At 41.0% G+C, this 16,615-nt stretch overlaps 1 protein-coding gene and 1 long non-coding RNA gene across 3 annotated transcripts in view; one reads left to right on the top strand and one right to left on the bottom strand.

Moving 5' to 3' along the window:
• ZNF215 (zinc finger protein 215) overlaps positions 1-12,582 on the bottom strand; it is a 27,100-nt gene extending 14,518 nt beyond the window's left edge. The window contains exons 1-2 of the mRNA XM_027580097.1: positions 12,425-12,582; positions 3,615-4,191 (exon numbers count right to left, since the gene is read on the bottom strand). Coding sequence (XP_027435898.1) covers positions 3,615-4,014 — 400 coding nt within the window. The 5' untranslated portion in view covers positions 4,015-4,191; positions 12,425-12,582. The remainder of the gene's footprint in view (positions 1-3,614; positions 4,192-12,424) is intronic.
• On the top strand, positions 11,738-16,615 carry LOC113914672. 2 transcript variants are annotated; one of them, XR_003517502.1, is made up of 3 exons: positions 11,738-12,522; positions 13,015-13,146; positions 16,051-16,615. It is a non-coding gene; the product is annotated as an uncharacterized LOC113914672 (long non-coding RNA). The 2 variants fall into 2 exon arrangements; XR_003517503.2 differs by lacking the exon at positions 11,738-12,522 and adding an exon at positions 12,695-12,799.

Here is a 16,615-nt window from a genome sequence, read left to right as displayed (position 1 = left end):
AGTTTGTTCTTCATCAAGGCTGTTTGGTTATTTGGACTCCTTTGTAACTTCATATGCATTTTAGGATCAGCTTGTCTATTTCTGCAAAAAAAGGTAGCTGGAACTTTGCTATGAATTGCATTTGAAACTGCAGAGCGCTTCAGAGAGTATTATCATCTTAAAAACATTAAGTCATCCAATACATGAACACAGGCTGTCTTTTTAAAATTATTTTTAATGAAAAAAATTGACAGGTAACCCAGTCTCAGGGATCCCAAGGGCTGCTGACGGGCTCTGCAGGCCTCTCGGGGTGCTCAAAGGGCAGAAGGCGTGAACTCTGAACGAGTCGTCTTCCATTGGAACTGTGGAGACTGGGGCGGGCAGTTGTAAGTAAATGCCTTATGGCTTTTGCTATGAAATCTTAAAAAAAAAATTCACATATTGTGACCCATGTATTTTAAACCCATGCTGTTCAAGGATCAACTGCATAAGAACAGATCATATGACAGTAAAGATAGCTTTACTTCTTCCTTTCCAATTAGGATGCCTTTTATTTCTTTTTCTTGTTTGTTGCACTGGCTAGTACCTCCAGTATAATGTTGAACAGACGTGGCCAGAGTGGGCATCCTTGTCTTGTTTCCTTATCCTAAGGGTAAAGCTTTCAGTCTTTAACCATTAAGTATGATGCTTCCTGAAGTTTTTCATAGATGCCCTTTATCAGGTAGAAGAAATTCCCTTCTATTCCTAGTATGTTGAGTGCTTTTATCATGAAAGGGCACTGGATCTTGTCAAATGCTTTTTCTGTATCAAGAGGACCTTGTGTGCACCTAGGTGGCTCAGTCGATTGTCTACCTTCAGCTCAGGTCATGATCTCAGGGTCCTGGGATAGAGTCCCATATCAGGCTCCCTGCTCAGCGAGTAGTCTGCTTCCCCTTCTCCCTCTGCCCCGCCCCTCCACATTCACATTGTTTTAAGCCACCGACTTTGTGGTCATTTGTTATGACAGTAATAGAAAACTAATATAACTAACTACAAATAAGCACCACAACTCCTTCTCTGAAACTGTTATAAAGCTTAACAATTACTTCATAATCAACAATTTCAGTAAATTACTTTCAATATTCATCTTAAAAGGAGAAGCTTTTTGTCACAGCATTGCTGAACACTCCCTTCTTGAAGATTTCTCTTTTCTTAGCTCAAGATACTAACATTTCTTGGTTCTCTGATGTCCTAGATTATGCTTTTCTAGCCTGCTTACCTGGCTTTTCTTCTTCTGTTTAATCCTTTATTTCTTTTTCAAATAAGGACTAAATACAGCAACAATATCATCACTCTCCCCAGTCAATAACTCCTTGTCAAATATCCAATCAACTGCCTTATGACTTACAAGGTTCACACATTCATGTGATTGGCTATACATCTTTTACATTTAATTTCTAAATCCCTCGTCCATATCCCCACTTCTCCCTTAAAATTATTTTGTTCTAGAGGGGTGCCTGGGTGGCTCAACAGGTTAAATGTCCAACCCTTGATTTCAGCTCAGTTGTGACCTCAGGGTCATGAGATGGAGCCCCACGCTGGGCTCTGTGCTCAGTGCAGAGTCCGCTGGAGATTCTCTGTCCCTCTTTCTCTCTCGCTCTCCCTCTCACCCTGCTTGTGCATGCGTGCTCTCTCTAAATAAATAAAATCTTTAAAAAAAATAAAACTATTTTGTTTTAGACACTGGATTATCTTGTAGTTTCCCAGAGTTTAGATTTTACTAATGGCATTCCCATGATATAATTTAACATGTTCCTCCATCCTTTGTATTTCCTGTAATGGGTACTTAGAGCTATAATAGCCTTTAAATATTGATGCTCCCTAAGGGTATGTATTTCTCCTACTTCTGTTCATACCTGTAACTTTCCAAACCCATAGAGATCTCAAATTCAACACGCCACATAATTACTGTATAAATCCCCTCCCATAAAATCTGCTACTTATGCCCATTCATGTATGGCAGAACATGCACATTTACATCAAATCTTATCCCACTCACACCTTATATGCAGTCCATAATTCCTTTAGGTTCAAACTCCTGTTTTCCCAATACTCCCTCATCCTTTAACACCTCACCTATCTTAACTGATTTTCCTGTTTTCAGAGTCCTCAGGTCTATCCTTTAAACAAGATGTTGATAAACTTTTTCTGTGAAGATCCAGATAGTAAATATTCTGGGTTTTGTAGGCAATACAGTCTCTGCTACAACTAATCAACTCTGGTCATGGCATGAAAGCAACTGTAGACTAAATGTAAATCAGTGGGCATGGCTGTGTTCCAAAAACACTATCTCTAAAAACATTTGGCCTTTGGGCCATAGTTTGCCAACCACTACTCTATACTGATATCAAAATTATATTTTATTTTTTTAAAAAGATTTTATTTATTTGACAGAGAGAGACACAGTGAGAGAAAGAACACAAGCAGGGGGAGTGGGAGAGGGAGAAGCGGGCTTCCTGCTGAGCAGGGAGCCCGATGCGGGGCTCGATCCCAGGACGCTGGGATCATGACCTGAGCCGAAGGCAGATGCTTAACAACTGAGCCACCCAGGTGCCCCAAAATATTTTAAAAGGCAAATCAAATCATTTTACTTCCCTACCCATGCTGTGAGATCTCATTCTCTATTTCTATTTCCTACAGAATAAAATCCGTGCTTCCTTAAATAGTAAAGTCCTTCATGTTCTGGCCCTTGACACCCTCTTAGCTTCAGAAAAAGATAATTTTTCCTTTCTTTTTTTTTTTTAAAGATCTTATTTATTTGACAGAGACATAGCGAGAGAGGGAACACAGGCAGGGGAGTGGGAGAGGGAGAAGCAGACCTCCCACTGAGTAGGGAGCCTGATGTGGGGTTCGATCCCAGGACCCTGGGATCATGACCTGAGCCAAAGGCAGATGCTTCAGGGGCACCAACCTCCTGCGCAGTTGGAGATCTGCATATAACTTTAGACTCCCCCAAAACTTAACTACTAATAGCTGACCACTGACCAGAAGCCATACCAATAACATAAGCAGTCTAATGCATATTATATATATATATATTACATACAGTATTCTTACAATAAAGTGAGCTAGAGAAAAGAAAGTGTTAAGAAAATCGTAAGAGAAAATACATTTACAGTACTGTGCTGTATTTATTGAAAAACACCCATGTATAATTGGACCCACACAGTTTAAACCCATGTTGTTCAAGGGTCAACTGTATTAGCTTCAGGTGTACAATGTAATGGTTCAATATTTATGTATATTGCAAAATGACCGCCACAATAAGTCTAGTTAACATCTGTCACCATATATAGTTACAAAAAGTTTTTTCTTGTAATGAGAGCTCTTTAAGATCTAATGTCTTAACTTTCAAATATGCAATACAGTATTATCCACTATAGTCATTACCCTGTACATTACATCCCCATGACTTATTTTATACCTGGAAGTTTCTATACCTTGTGACCCTCCACCCATTTTGCCCATCCTCCCCCCCCCACCTCTGGCAACCACCAATCTGTTCTCTGTATCTATGAGCTCATTTCCCCCCCTTTTTTTTTAGATTCCACATAAAGGTCAACTATTATTCTACTGCCAATTTTCTACATTCTCACCTTCATCTTTAAGCATTTCAATCACATCCTCTATGAGGGTCATCACTTCTTTGCTGTTCCTTGGATGTTGTAAATTCACCCACGTCCTGATGTCTTCAGGGAGAATTTTCAGAAATTGTTCTAGCACCAACAGTTCTAGGATCTGCTGCTTTGTATGAACCTCTGGTCTCAGCCACTGAAGACAGAGCTCCCAGAGTTGGCACAGGGCTTCATGAGGCCCAGACACTGCCAAATACTGGAAATTTCTGAACCTTTGACGAGAGGCCTCAGAGTCGTAGGTTTCCATGACTGGGATGGATTCCTGTTGCCAGGACACATCTGCTCTCAAGGCCTCACTTTGTTCATGCAGAATCAGGTTTTGAGGTTTTGAGATAGCCATCAACTTGTTCAGAGCCTGCATCTTCCTGGCCAGAACTCCCACTGTAGTTTGAATTTGTCTAACTAGAGGATTATAGTAATTCTTGGGCTTGGGCTAAGCACTTGTGTACAATATATGTGCAATGTGATTTCAGCCAAGTTCTATCTCAATAAGAGAAAAGTTCCAGGAGCATCAGACAGAAAGCCAACATTCAGGTACCTGAGAGAATGAAAAAAGACACCAATATGACCTATATTTAATGAACATGTTTTAGCATAGTGTTAAAAGATAAAGTAATACAAATAATATTCTTAAAATTGTCTAATATAAATATTATGGATTATTCTTCCATTCTTGTTTCCCTTTTTTATAACAAAAAAATATACTGTCTCTTTCCCTTCACCACCCATCAAAAAGAAAACAGACATCACACAAAAAGTGATAAATGAAACAGTCCTTTTAAAACAAACCTCATAATTTAATTGCAATTAGATTTCTCCTGTACCAGGTGACAACACATTTTTGCTTTATTTTTAAAAAATTTTATTTAGTTATTTAACAGAGAGAGAGAGAGAGAGCACAAGCAGGGGGAGTGACAGGCAGAGGGAGAGGGAGAAGCAGACTCCGGGCTGAGCAGGGAGCCCAACGTGGGGCTCAATCCCAGGACCCTGGGATCATGACCTGAGCCAAAGAGAGACACTTAACCAACTGAGCCACCCAGGTGCTCCAACACATTTTTGTTTTAAAACTAAGCAAAACACATTTTCAGAAGTCAAGTTATTAAGGCTTTATACTATTGATACCTAAAAAATACTCACTAAAATATCAATAAGATTCTATAAAATGAGTAAAATTGGAAATACCACTAGAAATTAAGTTAAGAAACAATTATTTAAAAAATAATGTGAGTCATTTCATTGTCAGGGATAAATCAAAAAGTACATTTCAATGACACAAAAACAGACACATAGGTCAACGGGTAGAGAGCACAGGAAAAAACCCATACCTATGTGGTTAATTAATCTATGACAAGGGAGGCAAGAATACACAATGGGGAAAGGACAGCCTTTTCAATAAATGGTGCTGGAAAACTGGACAGCTATAAGCAAAAGAATGAAACTGGACCACTTTCTTACACCATATACAAAAATAAACTCAAAATGGACTTAAAAACCTAAATATGAGATCCGAAGCCATCAAACTCCTAACAGAAATACAGGCAGTAATTTCTTGGACATCAACCTTAGCAACATATTTATGGGTATGTCTCCTCAGACAAGAAAAACAAAAGCAAAAATAAACTGTTGGGACTACAACAAAATAAAAACTTTTGCACAGTAAAAGAAACCATCAACAAAACAAAAAGGCAACCTACTGAATGGGAGAATATATTTGAAAAGGGCATATTTGGTAAGTGGTTGATATTCAAAATATATAATTTGTACATCTCGATACACATACTGACACACACACAACACACACCAACACACACACACAAATTCGATTAAAAAATGGGCAGAGGACCTGAATAGACATTTTCCCAAAGAAGATATACAAATGGCCAACAGGTATATGAAAAGATGCTCAACATCAATAATCATCAGGAAATGCAAATCAAAACCACAATGAGCTATCATTTCACACCTGTCAGAAAATGGCTAATATCAAAAGGACAAGAAATAACAAGTGGTAAGAATGTGGAGAAAAGGGAACCTTGTGCACCGTTGGTGGGAATGTCAATTGGTGCAACCACTGTGGAAAACAGTATGGTTTGTCAAAAAATTAAAAATAGATATACAATACGATCTAGTAATTTCACCACTGGGTATTTAGCCAAAGAAAATGAAGACACTAATTTGAAAAGATCTATGTACCCCTATGTTTACTGAATTATTTACAACACCTAAGATATGAAAGCAACTGAAGACAAATGGATAAAGTAGTAGTATACATACACAATGGAATATTACACAGCCATAAAAAAGGATGAGACCTTGCTATTTGCAACAACATGGATGGATCTAGAGGGTATTATGCTAAGTGAAATAAGATGAGAAAAATAAATACCGTTATGATTTCACTTACACATGGAACCTAAAAGCCAAAACAAATGAACAAACAAACCAACAAAAAGTCTCTTAAATACAGAGAATTGGAGGTTGCCAGAGTGGAGGTGGCGGGGGGGAGATATGAAAAATAAAGGGAATTAAGAAGTACAAAGTTCAGTTACAAAATAAGTCACAGAGATGAAAAGTACAGCACAGGAAATATAGGTAGTAATATAATAAACATGGTGACAGATGGTAACAACACTCATCGTGGTGAGTACTGTATAGAACTGCAGAATCAATATGTTGTATACCTGAAACTAATATTGTATGTCAATTTTATTCAATTAAAAAAAGTACATTCCCAGATTATAATGATTAGAAATTTTCATTTGTTAGGACTCACTATGGGCCTGTCTGCAATGTCCACCAGGGAGGTCACAGGCTCAACTAAACATCTAGACTCACAAGACTACATGGGCCATATCTGGCACCAGTTTGTTCAGAAGGCCACTGAACAGAAAACACAGCTTGCTAGCAGAGTGAGTAACTGGCACTGTTCTTCATGGGAGTCTTCATACGATATAGCCAAGTCAAGAGATCCACGTAGGTTGTGCAGAAAGCATATTGACTGAAAAGTCTTCCCACAAGAGCCAGTATCTCTTTTAACAACTATGAGCAGAGCACTCACTGTTCCCCAAAGAGCTTGCCCAATTATAAGAGTCATTACATTCAGGGAAGTTCAGATACAGCTTTCTACCCAATTGACAATTCTCCCAGTATGGATGCAATTCAACTTTCAGGGTTCACTTTATTATACATCTCTAAGCCAGGGGTTAGGAGCGATCTCGTACCAGGGGAAGTCTGACAATGTCTGGAGACAGTTTTGGCTATCACAACTGGGGGCTCTTACTGGCATCTAGTGAGAGAAGCCCAGGGATCCTGCTAAACCTCCTACAATGCACAAGACAGTGTTCTGTAATGGAGAATTGTCCAGCCCAAAGTGTCAGAAATTCCAAAGTAAAGAAATCCTGCTATAGAGAATACATAGTGACTAAGAGTACATACTGGAGTCACACTGACATGAGGTTAAGTCCCAGCTGTACTAGTTACTACATGTATGAACTTAAGCAAATTATTTAACCAAACCGTGAGTTTTCTCAACTGTAACATGGATATAAACAATACCTATCTGATTGAATTACAGGGATTAAAAGAACACTCATCCACTTCTTGGCAGGCAATACACACTCAATATACATTTTGTTGAGAGTTTTTTTTTTTAAAATTATAAATGGATGTTTAATTCTGTCAAATGATTTTTCTGCATCTATTGAAATGATGTGATTTTCATTTTCTTAATGTGTACGTTTGCAAATCATATCTGGAAAGAGATTAATATCCAAAATACATAAAGAACTCATAAATATTAATAACAAAAAACAATCTGATTTAAAAATAGGCAGATTTGACTATTTTCCCAGAGAAGACATTTGAACATTTTTCCAAAGACATACAGGTGGCCAACAGATACATAAAAAGATGCTCAACATCACTGATCATCAGGCAAATGCAAATCAAAATAATACAATGATGTATCACCCCACAGCTGTGAGAATGATTATTTCTTTTAAAGATTTTTATTTATTTATTTGACAGAGAGAGACACAGCGAGAGAGGGAACACAAGCAGGGGGAGTGGGAGAGGAAGCAGGCTTCCCACTGAGCAGGGATCATGACCTGAGCCAAAGGCAGATGCCCAACGACTGAGCCACCCAGGCGCCCTGTGAGAATGATTATTCTGAAAAAGACAAGACATAACAGGTGTTGCTGAGAATGTGGAGAAAAGGGAACCCTTGTGCACTGCTGATGGCAGTGTCAATCGGGGCAACCACTCTGGAACAGTATGGAGGTTCCTTAAAAAATTAAAATAGAACTATCCTATATCCAGCAACTCCTTCTGGGTATTTATCCAAAGAAAGTGAAAACACTAACTGGGAAAGATATATGCACCCTCATGTTCACTGCAGCACTTTACTTGGTTTACAACAGCCAAGATATGAAAACAACCTAAATGTCCATCAACAGATGAATGGATAAAGAAATTTATCTACACACACACACACACACACACACACAAAGGAATATTATTCAGCCATAAAAAGAATAAAATCTTACCATCTGCAACAACATGGATGTACTTCGAGGGGTTATGATAAGGGAAATAAAGTCAGAGAAAGAAAAATACTGTATGATCTCTCTTATATGTGTAATCTTAAAAACAAACAAAAAGAAAATACAAGCTCAGAGAACAAATTGGTGGTTGCCAGAGAAGAGTGGTAGGTGGGAGAAATGGGTAAAGGGGGTCAAAGGTCTCCCAGATCAAAAAAAAAAAAAAAAGGTCGCCCAGATCTCAGTTTTTAATACCATTCTTCAATAAAGGAACCAGGGCTTCATGGAAAAATGACTTATTCTAGAACTGGAGCAAGAAATATACAATATGGGGGTGCCTGGGTAGCTCAGTCAGTTAAGCGTCTGCCTTTGGCTCAGGTCATGATCTCCGGGTCCTAGAATAGAGCCCTGCACCCGGCTCCCTGCTCGGCAGGGAGTCTGCTTCTCCCTCTGCCTCTCCCTTTGCCCCCCTCCCCCACTTGTGCTCTCTCTCTCAAATAAATAAAATTAAAAAAAGAAAAAAAGAAATATACAAGATGAGCTTGGAGCACCCCGAAGTACTAGAAACTAGGTAAGAGCTCAAAAACAAAAACACATTCACTGGGGCATGTCCAAGGCACCCAGGAGCCAAGTGAAAGAGCTCCCAATGGCCAAAGCTGAAACAATATGAGCAATAAATAACCCAAAGTATAAAATTAATACCCATAAACTATACTAATATACATGACTGACTCAATCAGTAAGTAAATGGGGAAGACTAGACCAATCTCTCATGCAGAAGAATCCCAAATAATTTGTGTAGATACTCAGTCCTCCAGGAGTTGGAACATAACTCTCCATCCCTTGAGTTTGGGCTCTACATAGTGAACCCCTTCCAAAGAGTAAATATGGGAAGAGGGAAAAAGAATAAATTTATAGTGGAGAAACCTGAAAGATACACCTCAGTCATGTGATCAAAGTTAACATCAGTAATGACAGGACATGTTGACAGTATGTACCTTTGAGATGATGTGGTAGAAACAGCACTTTACCTCTGTAATTTGCCTTCCCCAAACCCATAACCCCAGTCTAATCATGAGAAAAATTCTAACAGATGGGCTTCCTATAGTATACCTGACCAGTACTCCTCAAAATTGTAAAGGTCATTAAAAACAAGTCTCAGAAACTGTCACAGCCAAGAGGAGCCTAAGGAGATATGACAACTAAATGTAACGTGGCATCCTGGGTGGGATGCTGAATCAGAAAAAGGGAATTAGGCAAAAATTAAAGAAATATGATTAAAGAATGGACTTCAGTTAATGGATCTAATTAATAGATCTAATTAACATACTAATTTGTTACTAATAGGGGAAACGGGTATGGGGTATATGGGAGCTTTTTGTACTATAGTCTCAATTTTTCTGTAAATCTGAAATTGTTGTAAAATAAAAATTTTATTTAAGAAATTAAAGGAAACGGGGCGCCTGGGTGGCTCAGTCGGTTAAGCAACTGCCTTCGGCTCAGGTCATGATCCCAGCGTCCTGGGATCGAGCCCTGCATCGGGCTCCCTGCTCAGTGGGAAGCCTGCTTCTCCCTCTCCCACTCCCCCTGCTTGTGTTCCCTCTCGCGCATCTCTCTCTCTCTCTCTCTCTCCCTGTCAATTAAATAAATAAATAAAATCTTTAAAAAAAAATTAAAGGACACTTGCCTGATGTATTCAGATTCAAAAGGATGCGTGGTAAATTTATGAAACAGAATCAGGGAGCCATTTAGTAAAACAGGATGAGATTAAGGTAAATATCAAAATGGATGAAGAGATTGACAATCTCGATTAGAAGGAGTAAAGAACAAAAGGGACATGTCATTGAACCAGTGATATGATAGACAAATCTAAAAGTCTCTCCCAAAATGCTGAGGTAAGGGAGAACAAAATTTGTGGTGAAAAACAAATTAAAATTATGGAAAATTTTTTGCAAATCAAAGAATCCATGCATATGGCAAAAGGAAAAATAATCAAAAGCACATGAGACCTTTTATGATGAAAATCAACAGTCTTCCATCCTATCCTCCTTTCTATGCCCGGGTTTACTACCAAGAAGTGATTTTTTTGGAAATTTTTTTTGTGTTATGGGAGATTTCTGTCACTTGACCTTGTAGATTTCATAAAAAAAACATTTCTACCGTCATATTTTAAATTTAAGGGCTTTTTCTTGTTCACTGATGGTTCTTCTTCCACTGTATTGTTCTTGTCTGGTTGTTGCAATTACTTCAAATTTCTTTGGCAATTCTAATATGAGTTTTCTGTTTCTTAAATTCCCTTTTATTCTGTGGTCAAGACTTCTGTTTATCTTGGTTCTTAGACATCTGGTGTTCCTTAGTTTTCTGTTCATACTTAAGAATCAAGTATTAGGGGCGCCTGGGTGGCTCAGTCGTTAAGCGTCTGCCTTCAGCTCAGGTCATGATCCCAGGATCCTGGGATGGAGCCCCGCATCAGGCTCCCTTGCTCAGCGGGAAACCTGCTCCTCCCTCTCCCACTCCCCTGCTTGTGCTCCCTCTCTCGCTGTCTCTCTCTGTCAAAATAAATAAACAAAATCTTAAAAAAAAAAAAAGGGGGGCGCCTGGGTGGCTCAGTTGGTTAAGCGACTGCCTTCGGCTCAGGTCATGACCCTGGAGTGTCGGGATCGAGTCCCGCGTCGGACTCCCTGCTCGGGGGGAGAGTCTGCTTCTCCCTCTGACCCTCTTCCCTCTTGTGCTCTCTCTCATTCTCTCTCTCTCAAATAAATAAATAAAATCTTTAAAAAAAAAAAAGAATCAAGTATTAGGGTGACTATTCCAGAGAGCTGTACCAATTTCTACTTTGGCTGTATCAGTAGATTGGCTTTCTAATGGGCATCTACTCTGAATGGAAGATATCCTCCTGAGAGTCATGTGTATATGGGTGAGACACACAGATTGGCATGCTCTGATTTAGGGTGAGTGGGGGGAGCTGGCTGTCAGGCTGTGCCTCCCTCTCCACATAACAGAGTGAAAAGGTTTTACTTTGAAAGGAACATCCACATTAAAAGCCTTAGTTCTCCTCAGACGGTTTATTCAATTTATTTAGGAAAAAACTTTTTGTGGGAGGAAGGCACTTTAGCTGAACTGCTTCTTTATATAGGTGGGAAGGGAAACAGGTGGGGAAGTTGGGGAGATGACTGAAAGAGAGGTTTCACATGTAATCCTTCACTCAAGTCCTCTACTCTATTGGATTCTCACTCCCACACCGTGTTGGAACTTCTGAGACTCAGAGGAAGCTTCCACCTCCACTGTGGTTACCTCACAGTACATTCTAAGTTGTGGCCCTTTCTACAGTTCCTTAAAAACTGTGTTTCTCTCCACTCACCATCTTGTAGAGTTAGAAGGTGCAAGGTATGGCTGTGACTGCGAGCTTAAGGGGTCTGTAAGCGATGAACACTGGAATTAAAGTCAAGAACGGTTAAAGCACTGAACGGACACCTTTCAGGACGATGGTGGCAGTCCGAATGAAGAGCTAAGAGTGTGAGCCAGTACCACGGGAAGGGAGGACTCAATAAGGCGCAGGTGACAGGAATCTGGAGCATTAACCACCTAGGTGACACAGGTTCAAAGGACTGTAGAGCACTGAGGAAACTGAACAGGTGCCAACTGTGCGCTGGTAGTATCTGTGGGCAAAGAGGGTTGTTTCAACCAAACAGCTGATAGGTAGGGCCACAGCTTGAGGTAAAAACAGCCTTTGGAGAATAGTGCAGATAAAGGGGCGCAGAAGCAGTTTGCAAATGAAGCGTCCGAAAATAAGGAAGATGCCTTGAAGTTTTATGTTTGGAGGACTGGCTAGGAACGCCTAGGAAGGAAGGTAAGCTGGAATGAAGTTTTCTCCAGTTTCTTTTCCAGCTGATCGATCCTGCCACACTCGGTATTTCCACGAGGAATCAATACCAGTCATTCCCAAACCCACTGGTGAAGCCACTTTCATCAGGTCGAGCGCCTGGAGGCTGCCCTCCGTTGCAGAATGGAAGAGAGGCCGGCGCTAAACGCTGTGCACCTGTGCTCTCCAGCGCACTGACTTCCTTCTGCAGCCCACGCCTCCCCCGCTCCCAGTGCCCGGCTCCAGGAGGTCCCGCAGAGACTGCGGAGCGCCGCGCCGGAAGCCGCCTCACTGCGAACCAGCCGACGCCCTCAAGCGGGATTCCCAATTCCGCACACCCGCGTCCTCACCGCCCGCTGACCCGGTGATACCTGCGGGCACCGCTCCCAGCGGGGGCTCCGTTCAGTCACACCCAGGCGCCAGATCCGCCAGGAGCTGCCGGCCTCGCGGGCGGAGGGAGCCGGCGTAGGTAATCAAGACACAGTTAAGAAGCCGTGACCACCCCTGGCCCTTAAACGCCGCCGCCAGATTTGTGTCTCGGAAAAGCCGAGGCGCGCCCCGGCGCACGCATGCGCACCATCCTTGGAAAGGGCCCCCAGCAGCCCTCGCGGCCCCAGTCCGCGGACTAGATGGCGGTTTCTGCAAGTTCCGCCCCCTTCCCCAGAGCCCGCCCACCCCGTAGACTGGCGTCCAACCCTAGGGCCAGGAATGGGTGGATGGGGGCCTTGGTCCGGAAGGCGGTGAGGGTGAGGTGCAGGGAGAATGGCCTGTCAAACATTCTTAGCTTCCCCCAACCCATCCCGGATAACTGGCCAAAATCTTCCTCACCTTCTCCGTGCTACTCCCACCCCATTTGCGTGGAACCAAAAAACATGGCAGAATTTCGAAAAGATACCGATTTGTGTCTAACATGTTTTTCACTGATTGCGTCACTCATTCATTCCTTCTGTTTTGCGTCCAGATAAAAAGTTTTGCGGAAGCCCATGAGTTCAATTTTGGCTTGCTGAGTATGAGATACTTTGTGATGTCCAAGAAGCATTATCAAATAGACATGGATAGAAGTGTCTGGAGCTTTGAGGGGTCTCGGGCAGAGGTATGAAATTTGTGTCAATTCTGGGTAGATGATAGTTGAGGCTATGGGTGAGGATGGCATTGCAGAAAGAAAGAGAAAAAGCGAAAACGCTAAAAGGAGAAGGTCCAGGATTGAGTCCCAGATGAAGAACTCAAACTAGTAAATCAGGGAAAGCCTCTCTGGGACAGAGCTTTAAATCTAGACCATGAGTTGAACAAGGTAAAACAAAAGGGGAGCTAGAAGATTTTTTGCTAACTTCCTCTCTGCTCACTACTGTCTTAAGCAAATTAGAAATACTGTCTCATTCATCACCACAACACTATGAGGTAGAGATTATCATCCCCCAGTTTTTGGAAATTAAATCTGACAAAGCTAAGCCCCAAGCTCAGATCACTTCTTACTTGTACCACTGCTGTTCACTCAATACTTAAATATTTAGGGGGCCATTAGTAAGTTATTGCAGAATTATGGATGGATATTTTCCAAGTTTGGGGGTATAGTGTGTGCTATGAATTGTTTGTGATGAGGTTGACCTTTATAAAATTCATATTAAAGTAGCTAGGCAAAATCAGAAATTTAACTTGTAAGTATTGCTAGTACATAGGCTCAAACATGTTTTATACCCAATAAAGAGCAGGGAAGTGGAAAAGACACAAAGTAGGAAGGAGAATGACCAGCCTTTCTCTCTTACCTTATGGATATGAGGTTTCTGACCATGTGCCTTCAAAGGTCCCCTGAAGCACTGAGACTGCTGTCTAAGTGAACAGGGTAATTTTCAGGTTGCAGGCACTTCACTAAAGGTCCAGATATATTTTAATGGAACGATCTTGTAAGATTTCTCTCAATGTATGACTTTTACTGTAAAGGTAAAGGACTCTGAAGCTATCTGGGACTTGATCCTTGAGATGCATGCAATTGTTTGCTACAAACTATGTTTCCTTGTAGCATCATGACATCCAGATGTTCTGAATTAGAACCTGTCTGTATTTATTTAAGAAAAAGTACAGAGAAAACTTACTTGAGCTAATACATTTCCTAGACCACATAGTTATTCAGCAAATTTTTATTGATGATCTAATATGTGGCAGATATTATACTAGCTGCAGGGAATACATTAGTAACACAATCAGATGAGGACTATCTTAATGCCCAACAGAAATATTCCCTGTGCTAAGCTACTGTATCTCTTCACTCAACATTTTGTGTTCTACACATCCTCAGAATATTGTGTTATGTAGATTATGAGTTACACTGGTCAGTCTGGAATCTGTAGGTAGTCAAGACATTAGTGGGGGGGGATTTGGTTTCATAGGCCATCTGTAGTGGACATTTGTCAATTTTTGGCTTCTGATCATTTGAGTACCCTTTCCATATTTATAGTCATCTGGGAGTGTTGGGCTAGTTAGAGCCTGTCTCCCTCCATACAAGCTGAATCCACTTGAAATTCACTTTGTCTTCACTGCAGCTAGGGTATAGCATGTGACTTGGACTTAATCAATTAGATACTCCCAGTCTAGTCTTTGAATTAGGAGCTTGAGATGAAAAAGCAAGGACAGCAAACCATTTCTTATCTTTTTAAAAAATAGACTTTATTTTGTAGAGCAGTTTTAGACTTACAAAAAAACTGAGAAGTACCCTGAGTCCTCATATACCCTCTTTCCCCTACTATTGACATCTTACATTATAATTATGATATTTGTTACAATTAAGAAAATCAACATTGATACCCCAATATTTTCTTTTAAGATTTTATTTATTCATTTATTTATTTTAGAGAGAGCATGAGCAGGGGGGAGGAGCAGAGGGGAAGGGAGAGAGACAATCCCACACAGACTCCAGTACAAAGCCTCATGTGGGGCTCAATCCCATGACTCTGAGACCCTGAAACCATGACCTGAACTGAAACGAAGAGTGAGATGCCCAAGCAACTGACCACCCAGGTGCCCTATTGACACATTATTAACTAAAATCATGGTTTATTTGGATTTCCTTTTTTTTTTCTTTTTTAAGATTTTATTTACTTGAGTGAGGGAGAACAAGAGACCAGGAGCAGGGCCTGGGAGAAGGGCGGGGGAGCAGAGGGAGAAGCAGACTCTCCCTGCTCAGTGGGGTGCCTGACCCAGGATTTGATCCCAGGACCCCAGGACCATGACCTGAGCCGAAGGCAGATGCTTAACTGACTGAGCCACCCAGGTGCCCCTGTTTTTTTCTTTTCTACTCTTTTTCTTTATATTTCTTTTCTGATCCAGGATCCCACCCAGGATGCCACATTACATTTAGTTGTCATGCCTCCTTAGGCTCTTTTTGGCTGTGACAATTTCTCAGACTTGTTGTTTTCTTTTATTATTAACATAAAATGTATTATTTGTTTCAGGGGTACAGGTCTGTGATTCATCAGTCTTACACAATTCACAGCGCTCACCATAGCATCTCAAACTTGTTTTTGGTGACCGTTACAGTTTTCAGGAGTACTGGTCATATATTTTATAGGAAGCCCACATAGTAGAATTTGTCTGATCTTTTTCGCATGATTAGACTGAGGTTATGGGTGTAGGGGAGGAAGATCACAAAGATCAAGTGCTGTTTCCATCACACCATCTCAAGGGTACATACTATCAATGTGATTTGTCACTATTGTTTTAACCTTTTTTTAAAAAGATTTTATTTATTAATTTGACACAGAGAGAGAGAGAGAGAGAGAGAATACAAGCAGGGGGAGCCAAAGAGGGAGAGGGAGAAGCAGGCTCCCTATTGAACAGGGAGCCTGACTTGGGGTTTGGTCCCAGGACCCTGGGATCCTGACCTGAGCCAAATGCAGATGCTTAGCCGACGAGCCACCCAGGTGCCCCTATTGCTGTTAACCTTGATCACCTGACTGATGTAGTGTTTGTCAGCACACAATTTCTTCCTTTCTTTTTCTTTCAGTGGCAGAAGAAGCACCAACATCCAAATTTCCGGCCTCAGTGAATCAGCAGCTCCAGCAGCAGGGCCTGGGCTGATGGTGTTGGCAGAGTAAAGTGGGCCATCTAGTGCTGAATGGCAGTGATGTTCTCATCACAACCAATGTATATGTGTGGTTCTGGCTGCAGGACCAGAATTACCATTATTTCAGTATTTTTCCTGGTAGCTTAAATCACACATGGTCGGCCTCTGTTACTTGCAACTAAGAACCCTAATCTATACATTATCTTCATTATTGTTTTTGGGTGTATGCAGGAAATTTTTTCTTTAGAAGCTTTCTGGCCATTTATTCCCTCTCCCTCCATAGCAGGAGAGATAGCATGTTTGGGGTTTTGTTTTGTTTTAAGACAGATAGCAACTTTTGTTAGTGTGAAAAAGTCCCATCAGCATCTATTTTGGTGGAATGAATGGGAACATAATTCTTTCAACTTTTCAGTTATTTGTTCAGTTATGTATTCACTTAGTGCCTTAAAACAGTAATTTTATTTTTCTGGAGATTCTGTGGTTTCAGAATTTGGAGTGGGGATGG

This window comes from Zalophus californianus, chromosome 11 (genome assembly GCF_009762305.2).
Source record: "Zalophus californianus isolate mZalCal1 chromosome 11, mZalCal1.pri.v2, whole genome shotgun sequence".
NCBI classification, from domain to species: domain Eukaryota; kingdom Metazoa; phylum Chordata; class Mammalia; order Carnivora; family Otariidae; genus Zalophus; species Zalophus californianus.
Note: the sequence above shows the minus strand (reverse complement) of the source record. Positions and strands in the feature narration are given on the sequence as shown.